Source organism: Pomacea canaliculata, linkage group LG7, assembly GCF_003073045.1.
Source record: "Pomacea canaliculata isolate SZHN2017 linkage group LG7, ASM307304v1, whole genome shotgun sequence".
In the NCBI taxonomy this organism is placed as follows: domain Eukaryota; kingdom Metazoa; phylum Mollusca; class Gastropoda; order Architaenioglossa; family Ampullariidae; genus Pomacea; species Pomacea canaliculata.
In genome coordinates, this window is record NC_037596.1 from 26,768,662 (window position 1) to 26,789,819 (window position 21,158).

The following is a 21,158-nucleotide window of genomic DNA, read 5'->3' on the forward strand; positions in this document are numbered from 1 at the left end:
TTGTGCTTTGTCTATCTATTTGATCAATCTATTCAAAATTATGCAAATGAGAAAGTTTAATGTAAATAAATCTTCATATAGAAGAACATGCCCATTCTGCCCTTAATGTATTACCTCCAGGTATATTCTGAGGAGTGAACTGCTGTTGAAAAATACAGCAAGGACAGTGATAAGGTGTATATTTTTCTTTTAAGGTGATGCTGCCTTTTGTTTGATTTCACATGCAGAAAATTAATGCGGCATATTTTTGAACAAGAACAGCTGCATCACATGGAGAGAGTCATTTCAGAATGTCTCAAGACCTAGTGTAAGTAAGGTATATCGCTGTCATCCTGCTGACGGCTATATTTTTCCTGCTTCTTTCTTTTCACCAGTTTTTACTTAAAAGTTATTTTTTTGCATTTGTAGACATCATTTTGTGCATGTTTTTTTTTTACTTGTGTATGCAATACATGCTATTGGGATGCAGAACTGACCGGCTAAAAGAACAACTCACAATGACCAAAGAATTAAGACTCAAGGCAAGCAATGCTGTGTGGGGTCGCCGCTTGTGCAAAAGCTATGGAAAAGGCAAGAATAAGCTGAAGGTGTTGACTGGCCTCAACATCAATGTCCCCTTTGGCGCCATGTAAGTGTAGCAGTTTCATTACTAATTATTCAAAAGTCAGAAGCAGTATTTTGCTTGAAATGCCATAGTTTAGTAAGCAGATATCTATTGATCATTGTATTCCTGCATGTATGCTGTGCACAGTTTGTATATGTACTTGGATGTAAAGAACACATCATCATCATCATCATTATTATCCCTATCATCATCAGTCAGTTTACTTCATAGCTTAATAATAATAGGATTGGCATGTACTGACTACATCCAGTGTTTGACAGAGACGAGAGTTTGTTAAGTACTAGTGAACAGACTGTGGATTTGGAAAAGCTGGGCTAGATGCCAGGAGCTGAGTATAGTAGGCATACACATGATACTGCAAGCCAAAGTGGCTGATCACAGGGCCAAGTGGCTGGACATAGGCAGCTAAACAGGAGAGGCCCAAAAATTGAACCCTGGAGCACCCATGAAGCACAGCAGCAGGTTCTGATGTGAGGCCATGGACAGATGAGATCAGACAGGTAGGAGTGGAGTGGAACCAACCCAGGACTGTGCCAGAGAAGCCGAAGGTATAGTGTGAAGCTGCTGGAGAAGAATGTGATGATCTAAAGCTTCGAAAGCAGCGGACAGATCAAGCATAGACAGGACATATTTGACCACAGTCGTGAGATTATAATAAGCCGTTCACCACCTTTACCAGAGCAGTCAGTGGTTCTGACAGCAGGCCAACTAAAATGGTTCCAGTAGACTATATGTGTCGAAATGTAACAGTTGATGAAGGATGACTTTCTCCAGGCGAGTTAATGATGATGTCTCTGACATGATTCTTGTTTCCAAATCCAAAATATCATTTCTTTTATTGTCATCAAAATCATTACTGCGATGTACACCCTCAGCCATCAGTGATATTGAAGTCATTATCACTGTGCATTGTCCATATTTCTAGTTATGGACTGCTGGACCCAGTGGGTGCGGGAAAACCACATTGCTGCGCTGCATTGTTGGACTGATGAAGGTGGACAGCGGATCTCTACTAGCCATGGGAGATGTGCCCTCAGCACCAGGCCATAGCATTCCTGGACCAATGGTGGGCTACATGCCACAAGTCAGTGCTACTGGATATCTCAAAACACCCTACCTTTGTTTTCTCCTATCTCTGCTACACATTTTGGATACCCTGCTAACATCCCATTTGATTTTAGACTAAGATTATCCACACATATCCACACACACCACAGGCACATCATGTGCATGACTACATTCTTTAAAAAAAATGAAACTACATTTCAGCTGCTTTTAGGTTGTAGTTCTTCATTTAACATTTTGGCTTTCCTTTTACCACCATTTTCATTTTATTTTCAGGAAATTTCATTGTACAATGAACTGACCATTCAGGAAATGTTATATTTCTTTGGTAGCGTTCATGGTATGACAAAATCTGATATAAAACATAGGACAGCTTTCCTTCTTGATTTCTTGAAACTGCCAAGACATCCTACACCTATACAGCAGTTGAGGCAAGGAAGAATATCTGTTTTGTATAGATATTGTAATTTTTGTAAATACTTTAATTTACTTTTTAATCTTTACATTATCTTGTTTCATTCTCAAATCGATTTGTGCCTCCAACCTTAGCTATCATTTCTCTATAATTAATTTGACAATAATCAGAAGTGATTTGCTATGATTATGGAAGATTGGCCAGATTTTGGCATAAGTGTATTTAGTTGTTTTTAGTGTTGCTGTGAGTTTCAGTTTCCAGTAAATATACATAATACTACTTCACCTAACCTTGATATCGTACCACAGTGGTGGACAGAAACGGCGAACTTCACTTGCAGTAGCCCTGCTTCATAAACCTGGTCTTCTTATCCTAGATGAACCAACTGTTGGGGTGGATCCCTTACTAAGAGAAAAGTGAGCAGAATTTCCAAGATAAAGATTGAGATTTTACTCTTTATTCTTGTTTAAAGAATTTATATTGCTGCTTTGTTGTTATTTCTAGAAACCTCTAATTTATGTCACTGTTACTTTGGATGGTCTGACATTCATTTCGCAACAACTTCATAAGCATGTTTTCATATTTAGATGGTGGGGATGGGTTGATTGGGATGGCTGCAAGTGGTTTGGGGAAGATAGAAATGAAAGCTTTGGATAAGCAGCTGGAGTGTGGATGGCGTTGGATTAAAGAATATGTTATGTGATTGCAGAAATATTAACAAGTCTTCCATTTCAGTTTCCCTGGGGCTTTCCCTAAAAAATAAGACCTAAACAAAAAATACAGCCCTACTATTTTTCAGGATTCTTGTGCTATAAACCCAATCCCAAATTTAAGCCCTAGTTATGATTATCAGCCAGATGGATGGATTTGGTTTGTCCATAGAAACACATGACAACTATTGAATTATAAAGTAATGATATTAGTGTATACATAAATAATGTTACAAATTATGATAATGTTCCAGTAGAAGATGAACTGACTGCATTAGAATAAACGTAGATTTTTGTACTTGAATAAGTTAATTTTTAGACATGAAAAAATAAGATACCCCCTTTAATAAGCTGTAAAACCTCTTTTGGAGAAAAAATTAATACAAGACCTGGTCTTTTTCAGGGAAACATGGAAGATATCTGAAAATTTTTTGAAGCTTTATCCACAATACATATAGTCCTTTTCATATATAGAATATACATATTGCTTTGTATCCATTTAGAAACTGCATACAAATCCTGCGTATGAAAAACATGAATAGACAGCAGCTGTCTAAAATATCTTCATCTTTTCCAAAGTTCAACCCATATCTGATAAGAGAGACAACTCTCTTCATTCACTATTTTTAGGATTTGGGAACACTTGCTGGAAATAGCACAGAGCAGCGAGCAGACCACCATCATTGTCACTACTCATTACATTGAAGAGGCCAGGCAGGCTGACAGGGTGAGTGTCATGGTTGCTGCAACTGACTTCTTGTCTTGCGGCAATTTAAAATTGTTCAGTTCCGGTGGCACAGATTCCCAAACTGTGTATGTCTAAGGCATTACATACAGTTTATTGTACATTGATTAACAACCTGTCGAGCTGATCTCATGGAACAAAAACAACAATAAAGAGAAACAAGATAGAGACAGCGACATTAATAGCAGCCATCTGCCTCATACCAATGGATTTCCCATATTATATGGCAATTCCTAGACTTTTGAAACAACATGTTATTCATAAACCTCCTTGGTTGTTCCTTTTCTTTTGATGTTATTCTTAGCCTCATTCATTCTTTACTTTTGTATATATATATTTGGGGAAGCTGACAGGCTAGTGGTTAGAAAACAGGCATTTGAACCAAAGGGTATGTCAGGTTGATACCCAGGTTATGCAGTGAACTTTCCCCAGTCAACCCCCTGTTGGGAATGGTCAACTGAAGGTAAGGCAATTGGCTCCCAAGAAAAATGCAGTCTCTAAAACCTTGCTCCTCAAATAACTGAAAGGTTATAGGACAACTTTTATTACCTTTTGTATATTTTTTTTTTTTTAGTATTTCATGGAAATCGATAAACATAAATATTTGGCAGGTTGGTTTGATGAGGGGAGGTCGTCTGCTGGATGAAGACAGACCTTCAAAACTCATGGAGCAGTACAGTATGACAGTGGGTTTCAGTTTTCAGTCATTAAATTTTAAAGTAGCTTTTATTATGTAGTTATCAACTTTATATAATTTGAAACTTCCTTAGCCCTTTATATGCATTGTGTATTGTTATACCTTTGTCCACAGATTACTATGATTAACTATGCCTACTCGTTAGTGAATGTCATCATCTTTATTACCATTTCCAGAGTCTGGAGAGTATTTTCCTCCACCTTTGCCATCATGATGTGATAGGAAATGCTCAAGATGAAGAGTTCATGTCTTTATCGCAATCAGAAAATGACCATCTGGACTCAGCAACAGTAAGAATACTGCTGGTATACTTGCTAACAAGATTTAAGATACAGTTGAATTTCTGTAAGTTGACCTTCCTTAAGTCGAAATTCATTCTCCCTAACTTGAATTTTAAACATCAATTGGTTGATTTCCCAATAAAGCAATGCATATTCAACTTCTGTAACTCGAATCAGCCTAGCCAAAAAATTCCACAACTATTTTAAGCTGGTCAGCATGTTGAAACCATTTGAAAATACGTGGGAAAGTGTAAAAATCCCCCATCGACCCTGCGCCCCCATATTTTCCTTCCTGTATAGGACACAAGTGTGCAATAAACACGACTCTGTCTCCTCAGGGTCCAGAGTGTCTTTAAAAGGATGACAAGAAATGAATATCTGGTTAAAATTAAACGTCCACAGTGAAAAAAAAAGTTCTTTTTTCGACAAACTTCCTTAACTCAAATCTTCAGTAACTTGATTTTTTTCATTGGACCCTTGAAGCTTTAACTTATAGAAGTTTGACTGTATCAAGAAACAAAAATGGAGTGTTTGTAGCACATTGACTTGCAACACACAAAAGAAGAATACAATTTGAAAAAACTTTGCTTTACACCCTCTCATATGTTTGTAGTATTTATCCTCGAGAAATTTTTGTTGGTACAGTCAGACGAGTATCAGGTCAACTATGACAACAGACCTTTGATAACTACTGAAGTAGCTAACAGTCAAAGCTCTAATGGTTCATCATCTGTGTATGGCACTGTATCAATAAGCGGTGAGCACATTTTCAGTTTATCTTCATATTACCTTTAATATGTAATCTTTTTCATGCTAGGTGTTTTTGTTCTGATGAAAACTTTGATTTTTTTTTTTTTTTACTCAGTCTTCTTGATTATATTTCAAGATTCATATTGTATCAAAACCAAGCAAATCAATTCATGTTAAAAAAAATGACTTGGAGTAATTGTCAGATCATGTGTTTTTCTTTGTGTGTCATAGCAATGTTTCTTCTCGGATCATATTGAGACTTGTTGCATTGTGTTTTATCCTCAGAACTTTCTTTTTTTTTTTGTGTGGGGGGGGGCTGTTGTTGTTGTTCATTAGAAGCTTTTCTAGAGCAGTTAAACATTTGATGACAGTACCAATGAGCATTTCTTAGGCATGATTTGTAAACTATGTACAAAACATTTATAAAAACCAATATCAGAAAGCTTCTCGACACACAAACATACACACAGTTCCTTTTTCCATCATACTCCTCTCTCTGCATTCCTTTCTGCTTCTGACATTGTTAACTGTGCTTGTGAATGTAAGCATATGCATATTAACTGTGCCTGTGAGTTTATGTATGTTAACTGTGGCTGAAAGTGTATGTTGTCTGTGCCAGTAAATGTAGATATATATGTATATATTCTGCTAGATTGTGATGTCTTTGTATCTTGTATGGTGTCATTTATTCCTGCCCTCTATCTCTTGTAAAGTTTGCCTTTGCATGGGGAAATGTGCTATATAAATCCTATTAGTATTATTACATTCACATAAATAAATGTCTGTATACATGCACATTAAATGATACTAGACATGAATCAAGGATTAAGTTATTATTTAGAGTAATAACTATTATATTATTGTAATTATATGTGCCTTCTTTCTCCATCAGGCCTGCCAAGTGTGAAGCCCCAGAGACAACACTGGTGCACCCTACCATCATTGCCCAGGTTCCGCTGTATACTGGCATTGTTCATCAAAAACATGATTATCTTAAAACGCAGCATTGGGTGAGTTTGGGGTTTATTTGGGCTTTTATGTAATAATGTTCATAGTAACAATAATGGGATTCTATTTTTGGCAGCAGTGAAAATACATTTAATGTTTTTATTTAGAAATGGTGGTAGATTAAAAAGCATTTCAAATTTGTGTGAGAGTTTAGTCACCTATCACTTTAATAGATTTGGTAAAAGTTACAATGTTTGGACACTTGAAGACAAACTTTGCTTTTTTTGAGAATTTCCATAATTTTATGAGGCTTTGTATTTTGGTTTTTTATAGGGGTTTTTTGTACGTAATACTTGCATGTTTCACATTCATTATTTCCTTTTCACCTCAAACCTTTTATAGGAACTTTTTAAATATCAATTTACCTTTGGATCACAGTTTCATCATGGTCTTACATCGGACTAGACATGCATTGTAAAGGTATATTATTATTAGATTCATATTGTGAACTAATAATAACAGAGGTGCATTTCTGTGGTGTTGGCAGGCTGCTGCTCTTTGAGTTTTTCGTCCCGTCCTCACAAATCATCCTTTTCTGCTTGTGCATTGGGCGTATGCCACAGAACGTCAAGCTGGCAGTGGTGAATCTTGATGAAGGGATCAATGGGAGCATTATACCTGCAACATCTTGGCAACTCCACCCTCATACAAGTAATTTAAGTTAGGCTTCCTGTGCATTGTTTGAAACCCATCCCTTATATCAGGGGGGAACCTTTTTCTGTAAGGGCCATTTGAATATTTATAACATCATTTCCGGACCACACAAAATTAAGCTAAAAATTAACCTGCCATAACTGGTAAAGCCATAGTTTAGCCACTGTGTGTTAGCACTTGTGCAACATATGTATTCCAAAGCCATCTGGCACTGACTCTCGTCTGAGTCACCACAATACAGGCAAACAGGCACGGGCAGCTGACAAGAAGCATATATATCTATCCCATCATGTATACTTGAATCTATCCTCTTATGTCAAAATGGATGTTTGTTGCTTTTCCCTCAAAATTTACCTAATTATCATGATTCACTTATTATAAGTTTCAGTTGCTATGAAAAATAACATTTGTACAAGTTAGAAACAGTGGAATTTATTGTAGAATTAATAAAACTTGTTGGAAATGTAAACTAATCTTGTTATGCTGCTGATGGTGCAGGTAATTTCAAGATTTCTTAACCTATTGACAAATTGATAATAATTCATATGCATACTTGTATCATGCAGAATCACAACCAAGATAGGTTGCACTCTCTGCGCTGACCAGTAGTAATAATAAAACATTAGGTAACAGACAATGGATGGTGATATATATATATAGGCACACTGAACAACATCAAGATGAAGTACAAGAGTAGAATGTAATGCAATGGATAAAGGTATAAAGAGATATAGGTAATATAAACAGAGGAGAGCTAATGAAGGTTTTCAGCAGGAGTGTTGACAGACAAGATTTCTGTAAAGTGGAGAGGGGTGAGGCAATAAAGAGAGTGTGACATGTTCAGATTTGCTAGTCCAGAAAATGAGACGAGTTGCTGAGTTATGGACTTTTGAAACTTGTAAATGAGGTATTGTGAACAGTCAGCAAAGAGAGAGTCCCAATAGTCTAGCTTAGACAGAACAAATGAGCAGATGAGAATTTGGTGGGTTGAGGTGGACAGAGAATAGTGAATGGAGCTGATCTTCCAGAGTTCAAATTAACAATCAAAGTTCTTAATTCTTGATTTTGCAGGTACCATTTGATAATCTGGATGCAGGAAAGAAAAGTGTGGAGAATGGTGACACCTGGGGGGCATTATACATTAGTCCTCACTTCAGTGAAGATATGTTCCTCAGGTAACATTGTGCCATAGATGGCATTGCTGTCAATGTGTCAACATAAACTGAAGATCATGCATCTGAGTTAAAGTTTAGCTGACTTCCTTTCTCTGAGTTTACGTGTCATTTATGGAAGATTTTGTTAATCTATTCCTATCTTCTTTTGCAAGTCTTACTAAGGCGTCTGGTAAAGTGATGAGCAAGAAGCAACAAAGCAAGTGATAAAACACTTCTTACCATTAAGGTGAAAATCTTAAGAGCCTGGGTTTAGACCTTGGCTTGGGGCAGATACGCTTTTCCCTGGATGTTTCACCTGTTCATATGGATGCCTGGGGATATCTGGGGCTTTCCTCATGTTTTCTCATCTCTTGAAAATCACTTTCCCTTCCTGGAAATCACCTTCAGGTGAATGCATGTTCCTGCCAACTTATATAACATCTGTCCTTCAAACAGAAACCAGCTATCCCAACCTCTGAAGTAGAAGACTGCTTGGGTATTTATGTGGTGACATTAAGAGCTCACAAAATTGTACTGTCTATATAGTTTGAAAAATGTTCTTTATCTGCCATCACCAGGTTAATTATGGGCATCAATGTGACCACAGAGGTAGTGGAAGGCAGCACTGTTTATTTGTACTTGGACCTTACAGGTGAGTGGTAGAGTACATCAAAGGTCTGGTAGAGTACACATGCATACAAGTAAGTTAGATGTACATTTCTGAGTGTTGGTGTGTGGAGTACTTGTGAATTAGTGAAGAGGTGTGTGTGTGGTGGTGGGGGGTCCTTCTGGTTTATCACATATCTTGTCAAAAACCATCACTCAAACATCTCTAAAATGTCCTATTAGTCTTGTCATATTTCCACTTTAACAATTCAGCCTGGCATATCTAATGTGTGTAGATATTTACCATGTGTGGCATGGATGCCTAAAGTGATGTATGTATGGCATGGATGTGTGCTAAGCAGGTGGGGCATTTGACACATGTTTGGCATGCGAACGTCTGTATGTATTTGTGGGAGGAATGTGGCAAAGATGTAGCACAGTTATGATGTGAGCATATGGTCTTTGTGTGCATTTGCGCACCACACTTTTTAAATTATGCCATCTGCATCCAACAACAATTTATGGGTCCATTTGTCTCTCAGATTCAGAAATTTCCAGTTTCATCCAGATATCTACTTTGGAGTCCTTCCAAGATTTTTCAAAGACTCAGCTAGACCAGTTTGGTTTCAATGCACACTACAGTGATTCTCCTGTCCAGGTGAAGCTATTGCTGTTTCTCCACATCTTAGTAATTAAGACTTCAGCCCTGAAGAAGGCAAATGTTTCTGTTTAACATCAGAAAATCAACCCAAAATCTGCCTAGGAGTTAATATACTAAAATATTTAGATGTGAAATTCAAAAAATCAAAACATGTTTAAATCCTGTGATTAAAATACATTATGTTGTAATAATTGTTGTTGCCGATGTAATTGATGTTGTTATTGTTTGGTTTCTTTGCTTTAGATTGGTGATCCTATCTATGGAAAAAAAGGTAGCACTCTTACACAATTCATGGCTCCAGGTATTCTTCTGAGGTAAACAGTTAATTGTTTTTGTTTTTTTTTAAGGCAGTATTTATTATGGGCCTCAGCAATGCTTTTCATACCTGATGCAATAAGTACTTTTTTGAAAACTGAACACTTGTGCCATCCATACAGTAATCGTCCCTTCTTCTCATTGTCATTGTTATTCCAGTCATATTTTTGATTTTGTATCAGTTCAATGGTTCTTTTCCTTGCTGCATTTTTTCTGGATTTAGTCTGTTTTTAGCAAGTGTATTTGCTCCATTTAGATAACTCCCTACCAGTTTTGGGTTCTTTTGTTTTTTTGTTTGTAGCATTAGCTTTTTCATGGCCATTGGTCTCACTGCTTTGGCCTTTGTGTTGGAGAAAAAGGAAGGACTTTATGAGCGAAATCTTGTGAGTGGTAAGTACAACATTTTTGTTTTCAATGGCAAATTACTGCATGCGTATGTGTCTGTGTGTTTTGGAGGTGGGTGTGGGGAGAGAGAATTCAAAGGAAAAGGTAAGTAGTCTAGTATTGTGGAGAACTCTGATATCTCAAAAAAGCAATTTCTTTTTCAAAAACACACACTTCTTTACTTTTCAATCTTCTTAGTAACACTGGTGACTGGCAGGGCTCATGATAAATCAATATTCTGATGCTTTTAATATTCACAGACACTTTATATATTGCCAGCTTAACCTGTCAATTTTTTTAAATTTCCAGCAGACGGTGTTTAACAACACCAAAATATTTCAACAGTGCAATTTAAAGTGTACAATGAGAAGCAATTTTTTGTATTAAGGTGTCAACCCAGCAGAAGTGATGATAGCCCATGTGCTCACTCAGTTCCTGGTGCTGGTGGTGCAAGTCTCACTGCTTCTTTTGTTCACTTTCACTGTTTTTGATGTGAGTAGATTCAGAATATGTCACATGATGCTGCATAGCAACCATCATGTGTAAAACTGAGTTGCTACTGAAATCTTTATCGTTGAAAAAATGAATGACCAAAATTAATATATTTTACTATCTACAGAAAAGGACTTGAAATAATATTTTCTGTGTACATTGCTTTAATGTTGTTGTCTCCTATCTTACATGAGGGCATAATTTTATATGTATATGCTTATTTATTTAAAAATAATAATACAGTAGATCTAGATCACAACTGTCTAGAATGTGATGCCTCACTCTGGCAGCATGTAAATGAAATTTTTTATTATGTCACAAACATAACCTAGGTAGATGTAAATCGACACAAATCAAATGGACATAGAAGCAGCATAAGAGATACAGCTGAAAATTAGCCCTTTCCATGCACGTGGTGGAACATCTGACACATCAAGATGCCAAACACTTAGATACACATCTTTCATGTAGTGACTGTTCTTCATCCTGTTACATTTAATACCATTAGCTTCAGCTGTATTTTGCTTTTGCTGTCAGATTATGTTAAAAGAACTTCTATTACCTTTTACTAGATAACAGTACATGGAAGCATGGGATGGGTGATGTCACTGATCTTGCTGCAAGGCCTGTGTGGCATGTGCCTGGGTACAGAACCTTTTTTTCTCTTTTAATATTACTAGCATGAGTACTTGTCATTGCCTGGTGGTATCTCATTTCTTGGTGAACTTGGTGGTCAGCTTGCATTGTAGACCAGCTCAAATATAAACTTGTGGTACCAGTTATCATATGACTTTTAAATTAGTGTTGTCACAATCAGCGTTGCATGGTAGCTTCTTTTTCAGTTGAAAATGAATTAATGTCTTACAACAGGGAAAATAATCATGTTCCAGCACAAAAGAACCAAACAGGTAGACAAACCATATGGATTTGCATAGTAGGAAAATTCAATGACCTTAGGACTCAATTTAATAGGAGGAAATTGTTTTTTACGCTGAGCCAGCAACTAAGGCTATATCTCGGCCATCAATTTACTAGGAAGAACATTACATTGGATATAACATGCATAACTACACTAATTTTGTTTAAAGCATTTGTAGTGATACTTCTTCTTTGACATTATTATTAACCAGTATTAAATTCCTTATGTAACTTGCATACTCTTCTGTTCCCCTCACTCCTCAGTTCCCCACTTTTTTTGTTATATACTATATGTTGCATAAGCTTTTAACTGTTTCATTGTATATCAAACTGTTGGTTCATTTGTAGTCCTATACGTTCAGCACACTGAACTTGCCTTTACATGGAGAAATGTGCTTTATAAATTTTATTATTTTTGTTGTAGGAATAATAATGTTTGCACTCATGAACATTAGATCCTATACTAATAAAATGAAACATTGAGTGGAAGAATGTGCTGCTATAAAAGTAAAGTTTACTGACACATTTTGCTTAGAAAAGAGGCAGTGCTGAAAATTAGATCAGTCTGGAAATCCAGCAGGTATGGACACACATTTCACAAACTGGTTTGAACTGCTTTGGTAAAGCAAGCCATAAGGCTGCTAGACATTTAGGAATGGAACATTTGTACTTTGTTCTCATTTGGTAAAATATATAAGCTGTAGGACATTAAAAACCTTTTATATAACTATTACATCTTTTGTCTACTTTTACAGGCATTACGATCTCCAGCCTTTGTGATAGCGAAACCTCAGCTATTCAGGTGTCACTTGGAATCATGTCTACCCTCTGCTTTTGATCAGTGGTCAGTGTGTCATGGTTTTGACAAACTTCATTGAGATTATTGTTAAAGTGCATGATACTCTCGCGTGTAAACTGTTCACCCAATTCAATTTCCACTACAAAAGGTATCTGCAAATTAGCAGCCAAAATACAGAACAGCTAGGAAAGTAAACTAATGCCAAGTGTATCACATTTTATAAGGGAAAGGAAATTCCTTAAATTTCATGACTTAAGCATAGAAACCAATGTGAAGATTTGACCACAATTATTTACAGGAATCCTGTGGCCCATTCAAGCAGGTGCCAGAGGCTGTGGCTTACATCAGCAAAAGCCTCCCTCTTACCCTCCTACTGAGGCTTTGAGATCCATAATGAGTCGAGGTCAGTTCAGGGGAAATACTTGTAACATGCTACATCTATATAAAGGTTCAAAGCACACACATTATTATAATTCCACAATGGCAAAATATTTTGATACAACCAATACACAATTATTAGACTTACAACTTTTAGGGTTTTTTTTCGTCATTAATTTCTTCCCTTTTCCAGACATGCTTCACCAGATTACTTAGCTGTGCTTTTTCTTCATTTGCTTCTCTGCTTGCAGGATGGGGGCTACAACATTTTAGTGTATGGATTGGATTTTCGTCGACTTTGGGTGGTGTTTTTTGTTTCTATGTATCACGGGCATCATCATTCGACTCAAAGGTTGATATTGGCTTGTGCCTCCTCACAGTCACACTGAGCTGATCAAAATGATTTTGAACATTTTAACTTTTATGTGTAAATATATAGACTTGCCTTATAATAGTACAACCAGTGTCATCTTCTTGATACCTGTTACATTGCAGACCAAAAGAGTTGACTTCACACTTATAATCTTTATAAATTGGATGGATATTTTTCTCATTAAGTTACCAATACTCATGTGCATTTAGAGGAAAAAAAGACTTATTTGGAAACAACTGTCCCACTTGTAGTGTCCACTCTAGTATTTTTAAGCTCCTTGTCTACTATGACAATTCACCCTAAGATAGCCTCAGTTATATGGCATAAAACACTACTATACAATAACAGCTTTTTCTATATAGTTAATCCTGGTATAATCATTGTATGCACAACACATCCACATGAAGTTTTTGTAGCCACAGCTTCACTTCAGTTGCATTTGTGTTAATAAACCTGTGAAAACATACTGTTACTTTTCTAACTTTGTTATGTTCCCAAAAAAAAAAAAAAAAAACAAACCTTTCATAAATACAATTGTAACAAGTTGTTGAACAAAAACTTGAATGTGATGTACAAGAAATATATTTCCTTATATGCTATCATTTTATTGCATTATTTGTTAACCAACATGACTGGTTCAGTATGCTAACATATGTTCAGAGAAAAATCAATGTGGACGAGAAAGAAGAGCACAAATTTAGTGGACTTTTTTTCAGATCCTTAGTTTCAAATCAGAGAAAATTTACAACTGTAGATTTTTATATCAATAAAGCATTTGTAGAACTAATAAAGTCAACAATAAGCAAACCAAAAATGGATCATGAGGTCTTTGTGTATTTGCATTTATTTGTGCTTCCTTTTCGTAAAAGATAAATTCCAACATGAAACTGATTAATTAAAAAAAAAATACTGAAGTTCCGCATGTGCTTACTCTTGGAATAACTTGACAACATTGCCACCACTGTTCACAGGATAGGATTGAAAAAGCATGCACACCTACACTTCATTTGGTTAGTAATACAAGGTCTGGTTGAATAAACAAATAATCATTTTCCAACTCTTCTTCCAAACTTATATTTTAGAAAAATGAAAAATATTTGAAACTACACAGACTTTAAAATGACCCTGAATGAAACTCCACAGTACCTAACATGAAACATTTTGATATTGTCCCATGCAGCACTAAAGTGTCAACAAGCATGCTCAGATGCTTACTGTGTGATACACATTGCCATGCTTATCCTCCATGAATGTGGTAATCTGCTGACCAGTATTTTCCACATTTCTGTTTGATGCTTTGCTTTCCAATCTCAGGATTCGTTCTCTGGCCTCATCAGGTGTTACAATTTCTACATTAGCTGAATTGAAGTCAACATCCAAAGTGCGTTTTTTACCTGACTTCTGAAATATATGCAAATTTGGGCGTCTGGCTTTCCCCTTGCTGGCAACAACTTTTCTTAAACCCTGAGAAGCATCCTTCGAGTTTTTTAGATGTACATTTGACTGCAGCACTTGGTAGACTCTGCCTTGTTGTGTCTTATCTGAACCCAGTGTAGTAGCCTGAATGTTGGTTACCGTACTAGGTTTCTCATGCAAAAGGCTTACGTCCACTCTATTATTTGCTGATCTAGCAGCCCTGTCAGCTGTGAGAACTGGCTGAGTATTCATGGTGCTCATCTCCTTTTGCATGTCTACTGACTTAATGCTAACAGGTGATGCAACAGCAACAGAGGGAACCATGAGAGCTGAGGCTATACCAGTTACATTGCTGCCTGCATCCTGCCTACCAGAGCTTACTGCTGTGGCTATGGAACCAGCAGAACTTGAATCCTTGGAAAGACCAGCATTAATGCCATAACCACGGGTTTTGCTGTGCTCTGATGGCATACAGCCAGGTTTTCGACTGGAATATGTTTTGAGGGAACTACTAAAACGAGAGGGCACGGGTGACCCACCTCTGCTTTAAAGACACGGTGCACAACCACAGATGGTCCACTCTCTTTTGCAGATGCACTTTTTGTGGAATGTTCATGAGAATGTTGTGCTGGCTGCTTTGAGCTGTTACTTGTAATAACTCCACCAGTCCTACCCACTTTAGCATCTGATGTACCAACAGAAACTGCTCGCCCAAGAACTGGTGCACACAATGGAGACATCATAGGACCTGCAGGGTTGACAAGATGAACAGGAACTAAAGCTCTGCGACCATCTGCATTTTCAGTAGTCTGTACTGTACACCTTTCTGGAATGGTGCCTTGCGCATTCATAAGGGCTGTACCTGTTTTCTGTTGGTCTACTTGGATAGTACTGGCAACACGATGGCTATAAGGCTCACCAGCTGCACAAGAGGCAGCAGTCACCGCTGAAGAGAGGGGAACAATCGTATGATTTTCTTCTTGGGCTGATTTGGATGGCAGATATCCATGAAAAGCTCAAAATCATTTGCTGGTTTTAAGGGACCCCCAGCTGCTTGAACTGCACAATCCACCATGAGAGAACCAGTTTTTGATGTTAGTGCAGGAGGCTTTCCTTGAAGACGCTGAAGATGAGGTGAAAGGGCATCTGCATTAGGATCAAGGTCATCTACATGCCGTTTCAGAGGAAGCAGCCTCACAGGGATGCAAAAGGGATTTATGGTAAAGAGTGGGGGCTTCTTCAGTGGAATGCGCCATTGGTGTATGCGTTTGCGTCCCCGCCTTTTTTTGTTGATGGTCTTCTCTTTCTCCTGGCATCTGCTCTCTCCTTCAAACACATTATTTGCAACTACATCACCCAACATCTGTGATGCATCATCTTCTGCCAAGGAACCTATGGAGGCCTCTCCATTTTGACGAGTCTCTAAAGAGTGGGAAACTCCTGGTTGACTGGCTGATGTCTGAAATGCTGCCGTTTCACTATCCAGGTTACAAGATCTTGAGATTATTGATTCTTGTTGGCCTTCCATGCATTTTGCTTTTTGAAGATCTGAGAAATCTGTAAACAAAACAACATACTAATCATTTTGCACATCCATATATATACCAAATCACACTGCCATTATTAAGAACATTTGTTAGGATGTGCTTGCACACGTACACACACAGATACATACATTTTTTGTAACGTGCCACAAGAAAACAATCCACTCTTGCAATACTTGGAGTTACAAGAACAAAGGTGAGAGCATGGTGCAAACATCTGCTGGTACATAATGGCCAAGTATTCATGAAGGTTAAAAAAGTAAAAACAAAACAAAGTCCAAGGCATGTAAATGTACCATACCATTAACAAGTGCTTTGCGAATGCGTGCTAAGTTGTCTTCAAGACTGCCGCAGGCATATTTATGGTTCAGCATTTTGTACTTCCAGCACATCACTTTTCTCTGCAGCGTGGTGTCAGAGACTCGCAAAACATCACCAACACTGTGGATAAGATCTAAGATGACGGCACTCTCTGTTCATTTAAAAAAAAGCAAATGCAACTCAAATACAAAAATCTTGGCAACAATTAAAAAAAAAAGATCTAAAGCCTTACTCACACTCTTTTCTATATCACTTAAAGATAAAAGGGCTTTGCCCTCATGTTGCTATTTCTAATTTTGGAAATGTGTCATCTGTGTCTCCAATGAAATTATTTCAATTTGGGTTTTTAAAAACCATATAAAACTGACCCAAGTGGGCATCTTTAAAACAAAAACTCTGTAGCGGGATAGAAAACACACCAGAAAACAATCGTTTATAATAACATTGCTTAAAGTCTATTTCCTGATTCCCACTGAAAGAAAACTTAGAAAAAGAAAAAACAAAACAAACATGTTATTTCTCTTATTAAATATGAGAAGCAAAAGTCCAGTCTCAAATGAAAATGATTGTGTAAGATTATTTTTATAAAGGACAACAGTACTTATTTTTCATTTAAAGCAATAATCAGTTCAAAACCAAGACTGTAAATGGCTATGTGCTCAATTACAATAAGCTGTATGATGTCATGTTGACTGACAAATTGCCTTTCAAACGTGTCAACTATTCATGAATTTGTAATACTGATGACAAGCTCAGGACAAGCATTTGGGCCAGTTTACTTTCTATTAGCAATTGCGAAAGTAATATTACCCAGTGAAGTAAGTGTTGGAAGCTGAGGTTTGTCAGCTATAACAGCTGCAATGTAACGATATAATTTACGGTAGTTGGGCTCTAGGTGTGGTGCAGTGGATTCTGGCAAATCAGAAAAATGGCTGATGATGGAAAAGACCTGCAGCAGAAAGACATTTCATTTATCATCCAAATGTACATTAAGCAGATTGGGCACAGTCTTTAATATTTTCAGTGAAGATTATTTAACAAAGAGAAAACACTTTCATTCTAAAGCTTTTTACATAAAACAATAGTTTAAAAATCAAGTACTATCTCGAGTATGAAAATAAACTGTTTGTCACAAGTAGCTTACCTGTGACAGTAATTTGGAAAAGTCTTCTTGTTCATAATAAACTAGCTCAGAACACAAATCCAGCCAGTTCTGCGGAAAGAAAAATTTCTTGAATGTAATTTCAACCACCATCTCATTTCACTTTGTCTAGATTTAAGATATTTAGCTATAAAATCTGTTGCATTTAACAACAATGTATTAATACAGAAATGATTATATGGCAACAACCAAAACCATGATAATTAAACAATTTTTTTTCATGTCATAGCAAAGTTTAATAAATACAACTTTCTTAAAATATTTTGTCTACGTAAGTGTTGGATCCAAAGAATTTATTTTTAAAAAAAATCACTTTAGGGCCTGCATTATTGACTACATGTACTGAAAATATATAATCTGTCAAAACTGTAGTTAAAAACAAACTTATAAATACCATAAACCCTTACCTCTATAGGAGCTTTGGTTATAGGCTGCTCTCTCTTTACTGCAATATTATATATACATTGCTAAATTTGATGGGTATTTCGAATAGCAACAAAACTGATCAAAAAAGCAACTGCAAATCTATGAGTATTAAAGTAACAATTTCATTTACCATTCTTGAGCAAATTTTTTTATGAAATCTTCAGAAAAATGTTTTTCCAATTATCCTTTTACATGAAAAAAGCAAAGTGCATAAAACAAAGTATCTTAAAATATGCACAGCTTTTAAAGTCTTTCTTGACATCCATGAATTCAATACATGACCAGCCCTGTCCTCATGCATATGTGTGGACATGCACATGCAAACACACAAATGTGCGTAATATGATGAATAAAACTTACTTTTAGCAAGGTTAGACCCTTTCAAGATTTTCAGAAAGTCTTGAATCTGTTGACAAAGCAGTGATTGTTAGCCTGTTACATACTATTTCTTTATCTAAAATAGTTTATGCCTACACTTGTTACTTTTGTAAATGTGAAGAAAAACTTACAGAAATACTTAAATACAGAACATCAGCACTGAATGTGACACTTAGAAATAGGAATGGCAACATTGATGAGGTGAAGTCGGAGTGAGTGAGGAAGATGAGTAAGAATGCCTTTGGTTTTGTTGTCACCAAGTTGAGATTTCTCATCCAGGAGCTGAGTAAGAAAAATATGCCTGACTCAGCTTATAGTTCATTCAGAATTTCAAGAAGAGTGCTTTCAGTTCTGGGGTACTGTTGGTGGATTGAAAGAGAATTAGCAAGTTGTTAAGTGGGTAGCCAGCTCATAAAGAACAGTATTTTCTAAGAGTTTACACAAGAAAGAGCTGCCTAGAAATACACTTTCTGATGGCTAACTGAAGTTGTCTTATCTGAACATTGAGTAGAGACTAATGACTGCTACAGTAAAAAAACATTCAAAGGCAAAGAAATTGCACAAGTGTTTAACAAGTGCATCAAGTCAGGCTGTAGTCATTGGTCTTTATCCGATATGCTTACAAATAAGTAAATGCGGCTAGATTTTGGTTTGATCACATCCAAAAGCAATTACTTAAGAGAAACCCGTTGTGCAGCTCTGCATCACTATGTTAAGATGTACATTTAAGTGCTATGCCTTTAGATTTTTTTTCATATTTCCCTTTACTCAGCCATATTATAATAAACCTTAACCTATTTCATATACAAAGAAGAATGTATCTTACCTCTGCCTTTGATTTGGTGGGAACCATACGACACAAACTGTTCAAATCTTCATGAGAATATCTGAGAATTTGATGTTAAAAATAAATAATAATAGCAAAATTTGTAAAGCGCATACTCACACTCCTCAGGAGTATGCTCTTTGCGCTTAAGAACAAGAACAAAACAAGGTCAGCATACGAAGGACAGGAACACAAACAAATAACATGAGCTATAAAACAATAAACAACCGTACTAAACAAAGAATAAAATCAAAATACCGAAAACACAAGGAGGAAGCAACTAACAAGAATAAGAGCTGAGTAACCATCATCTCCTTAATGACAGTGCAACAAACTGTACCTCTTTTTCAAAGAATATGCTTAATTTGTTTGATGCATTCAGATATCATATTAAGAGCTTTTACTCTGTTAAGCACACATATGGCAAAGACAGCAATGCCAATATCTGTTGTCTTTACAACACATTATTAGGAGAATGGCTGATATCTTAAGCACACATATGGCAAAGACAGGATTGCAAATATCTATTGTCTTTCCAACACATTATTTGGTGAATGGCTGATATCTTGAACAAAAACTTTGTCTGTCTGTCACTTAAAAAAAGTGGAATTAATACTTTTCGGGGGTTTAAGATTTTACTAAAATGTGCTAGATTGGTGTATACTTGATTCAAATAAAGGTAATAGCCAAAAAATAAGGTAACTTCCTTGATATTAACTCCATGCATTAACAGGCTTAAAATTTTATGTAAAAATGATAGTATTTAGGCTCTCAAAACAAATCATGTTGTCATAAGCAATACATGGGATTAACCATTTTAAAGTAAAGCCAAGTGTGTTAACAATTCTTTGATATTTTCTTTGATATTACACATTTAATCCAGCCACTGTCACCTTTTTAAGCCATCCAACAAAAGTTTCTGCTCCTTTATTGACCATCTCAGTTTTGAAGGCATGGATCTAGCCACTCCACTTCCCAAACCTCGGCCTCTGCCTCTGCCTCGACCTCGACCTCTACGTCTTCCAGAAGGTTCCTCATTCATTTCTGCTGGCAGCTAAATTTCCAGTAAATCAGACAAATTCTGGAGAAAAAAAAATCTACATGGGAAATAACGTTTTTATCACTTTTATTCCCATAAACAAAAACAATCCATGCATCCACACAGATTTTACTCAAACTATACATCTTAAAACAAAATATTGCATATCAAATGTATTCACTATTTCTTTCGGTTTTGGCATATAATTAAATGATTCTCAACAGATAAAAATAAGTCTTAACATGTTTCAGTACATTTCTTATGGTTTTATTCTGAAGGTATCAGGAATCAATAAGATTATACAATTGTGGGTAATGCTATTAATCCACAAACTAATATCCCTATATACGTCCCTGATTAATCTCTCTGCAAAAATGATAGATTATATTATTGATCCCTGACAAATTAGTGAAGTCAAATAATGCGTGAAAATATGTAGAATTAGAAATCTACTTCTTGCCATTAATTTGACATTTAAAATTATCTTTGTTTTATTAAATCATAAAATAGTTTACATACATTATTGCTAAAATAATACATTGACTAGTTCACTTGTTTAAAAGAACATTAATAAAAATATGAATAATGACTGGCATGTAAAAATTCATTGAACAACTGGTCAGAGAACTTATTTCTTTCTGCTTCGCGAAGTTTCAGAGTCAGCGGCTCCCACTTTCTTTTTTTCAATTCACTGAAGTGTGTAAGCGCGTAACAAACCTCGTGCCTCCTTTTGAAACTCGTTGTGCACAATCAATCTAATTGATAAATACAAGTTAAGAAGAATAATTAATCCCATGAAAACATTACATCTAATTCATATAAATTACATTCACATAAACGGCAAGCACTCTAGTATTTTCAGCTGAAGATGAATATCGCTGAAGTGACGAGCAACACCCAAGCGATGACGTTTTGCACATAACGTGTATGCAGTCGCTGCGGAGACGATCGATAATTTCCGTAAAGCTACGGCAGCTCAGACGCAGCATGCTGATTGGTCAACGAAGATGTCCGAG

General features: G+C 36.3%; 2 protein-coding genes across 5 annotated transcripts; one reads left to right on the forward strand and one right to left on the reverse strand.

Annotated features, from left to right (window-relative positions):
* LOC112569068 (ABC transporter G family member 20-like) lies at positions 1-12,917 on the forward strand. The gene is given in 25 exon segments (XM_025246727.1): positions 1-307; positions 470-628; positions 1,551-1,558; positions 1,561-1,709; positions 1,967-2,121; positions 2,414-2,521; positions 3,446-3,542; positions 4,172-4,246; positions 4,434-4,547; positions 5,184-5,295; positions 6,181-6,298; positions 6,784-6,889; positions 6,891-6,947; positions 8,022-8,125; positions 8,683-8,756; positions 9,253-9,368; positions 9,615-9,685; positions 9,988-10,076; positions 10,459-10,562; positions 11,135-11,207; positions 12,236-12,294; positions 12,297-12,324; positions 12,578-12,600; positions 12,602-12,647; positions 12,650-12,917. Coding segments are annotated over 25 exon segments (2,286 nt in total). The 5' UTR covers positions 1-290; the 3' UTR covers positions 12,874-12,917.
* A 148-nt stretch (positions 12,918-13,065) lies between these two features.
* LOC112569066 lies at positions 13,066-21,147 on the reverse strand. Of its 4 annotated transcripts, none has more exons than XM_025246721.1 (9): positions 20,970-21,147; positions 19,997-20,157; positions 19,104-19,164; positions 18,260-18,305; positions 17,881-17,918; positions 17,456-17,524; positions 17,122-17,260; positions 16,292-16,462; positions 13,066-16,003 (listed from the first exon to the last, which is right to left on the reverse strand). In XM_025246721.1, the coding sequence occupies exons 1-9, from the start codon at positions 21,129-21,131 to the stop codon at positions 15,387-15,389; spliced, it is 1,464 nt and encodes a 487-aa protein (XP_025102506.1). In that variant the 5' UTR covers positions 21,132-21,147; the 3' UTR covers positions 13,066-15,386. The 4 variants fall into 4 exon arrangements, with proteins under 4 accessions (XP_025102506.1, XP_025102508.1, XP_025102507.1 ...); XM_025246723.1 differs by having other exon boundaries at positions 20,860-21,063; XM_025246722.1 differs by having other exon boundaries at positions 19,997-20,184; positions 20,860-21,062.
* Between the last annotated feature and the right edge of the window lie 11 nt (positions 21,148-21,158).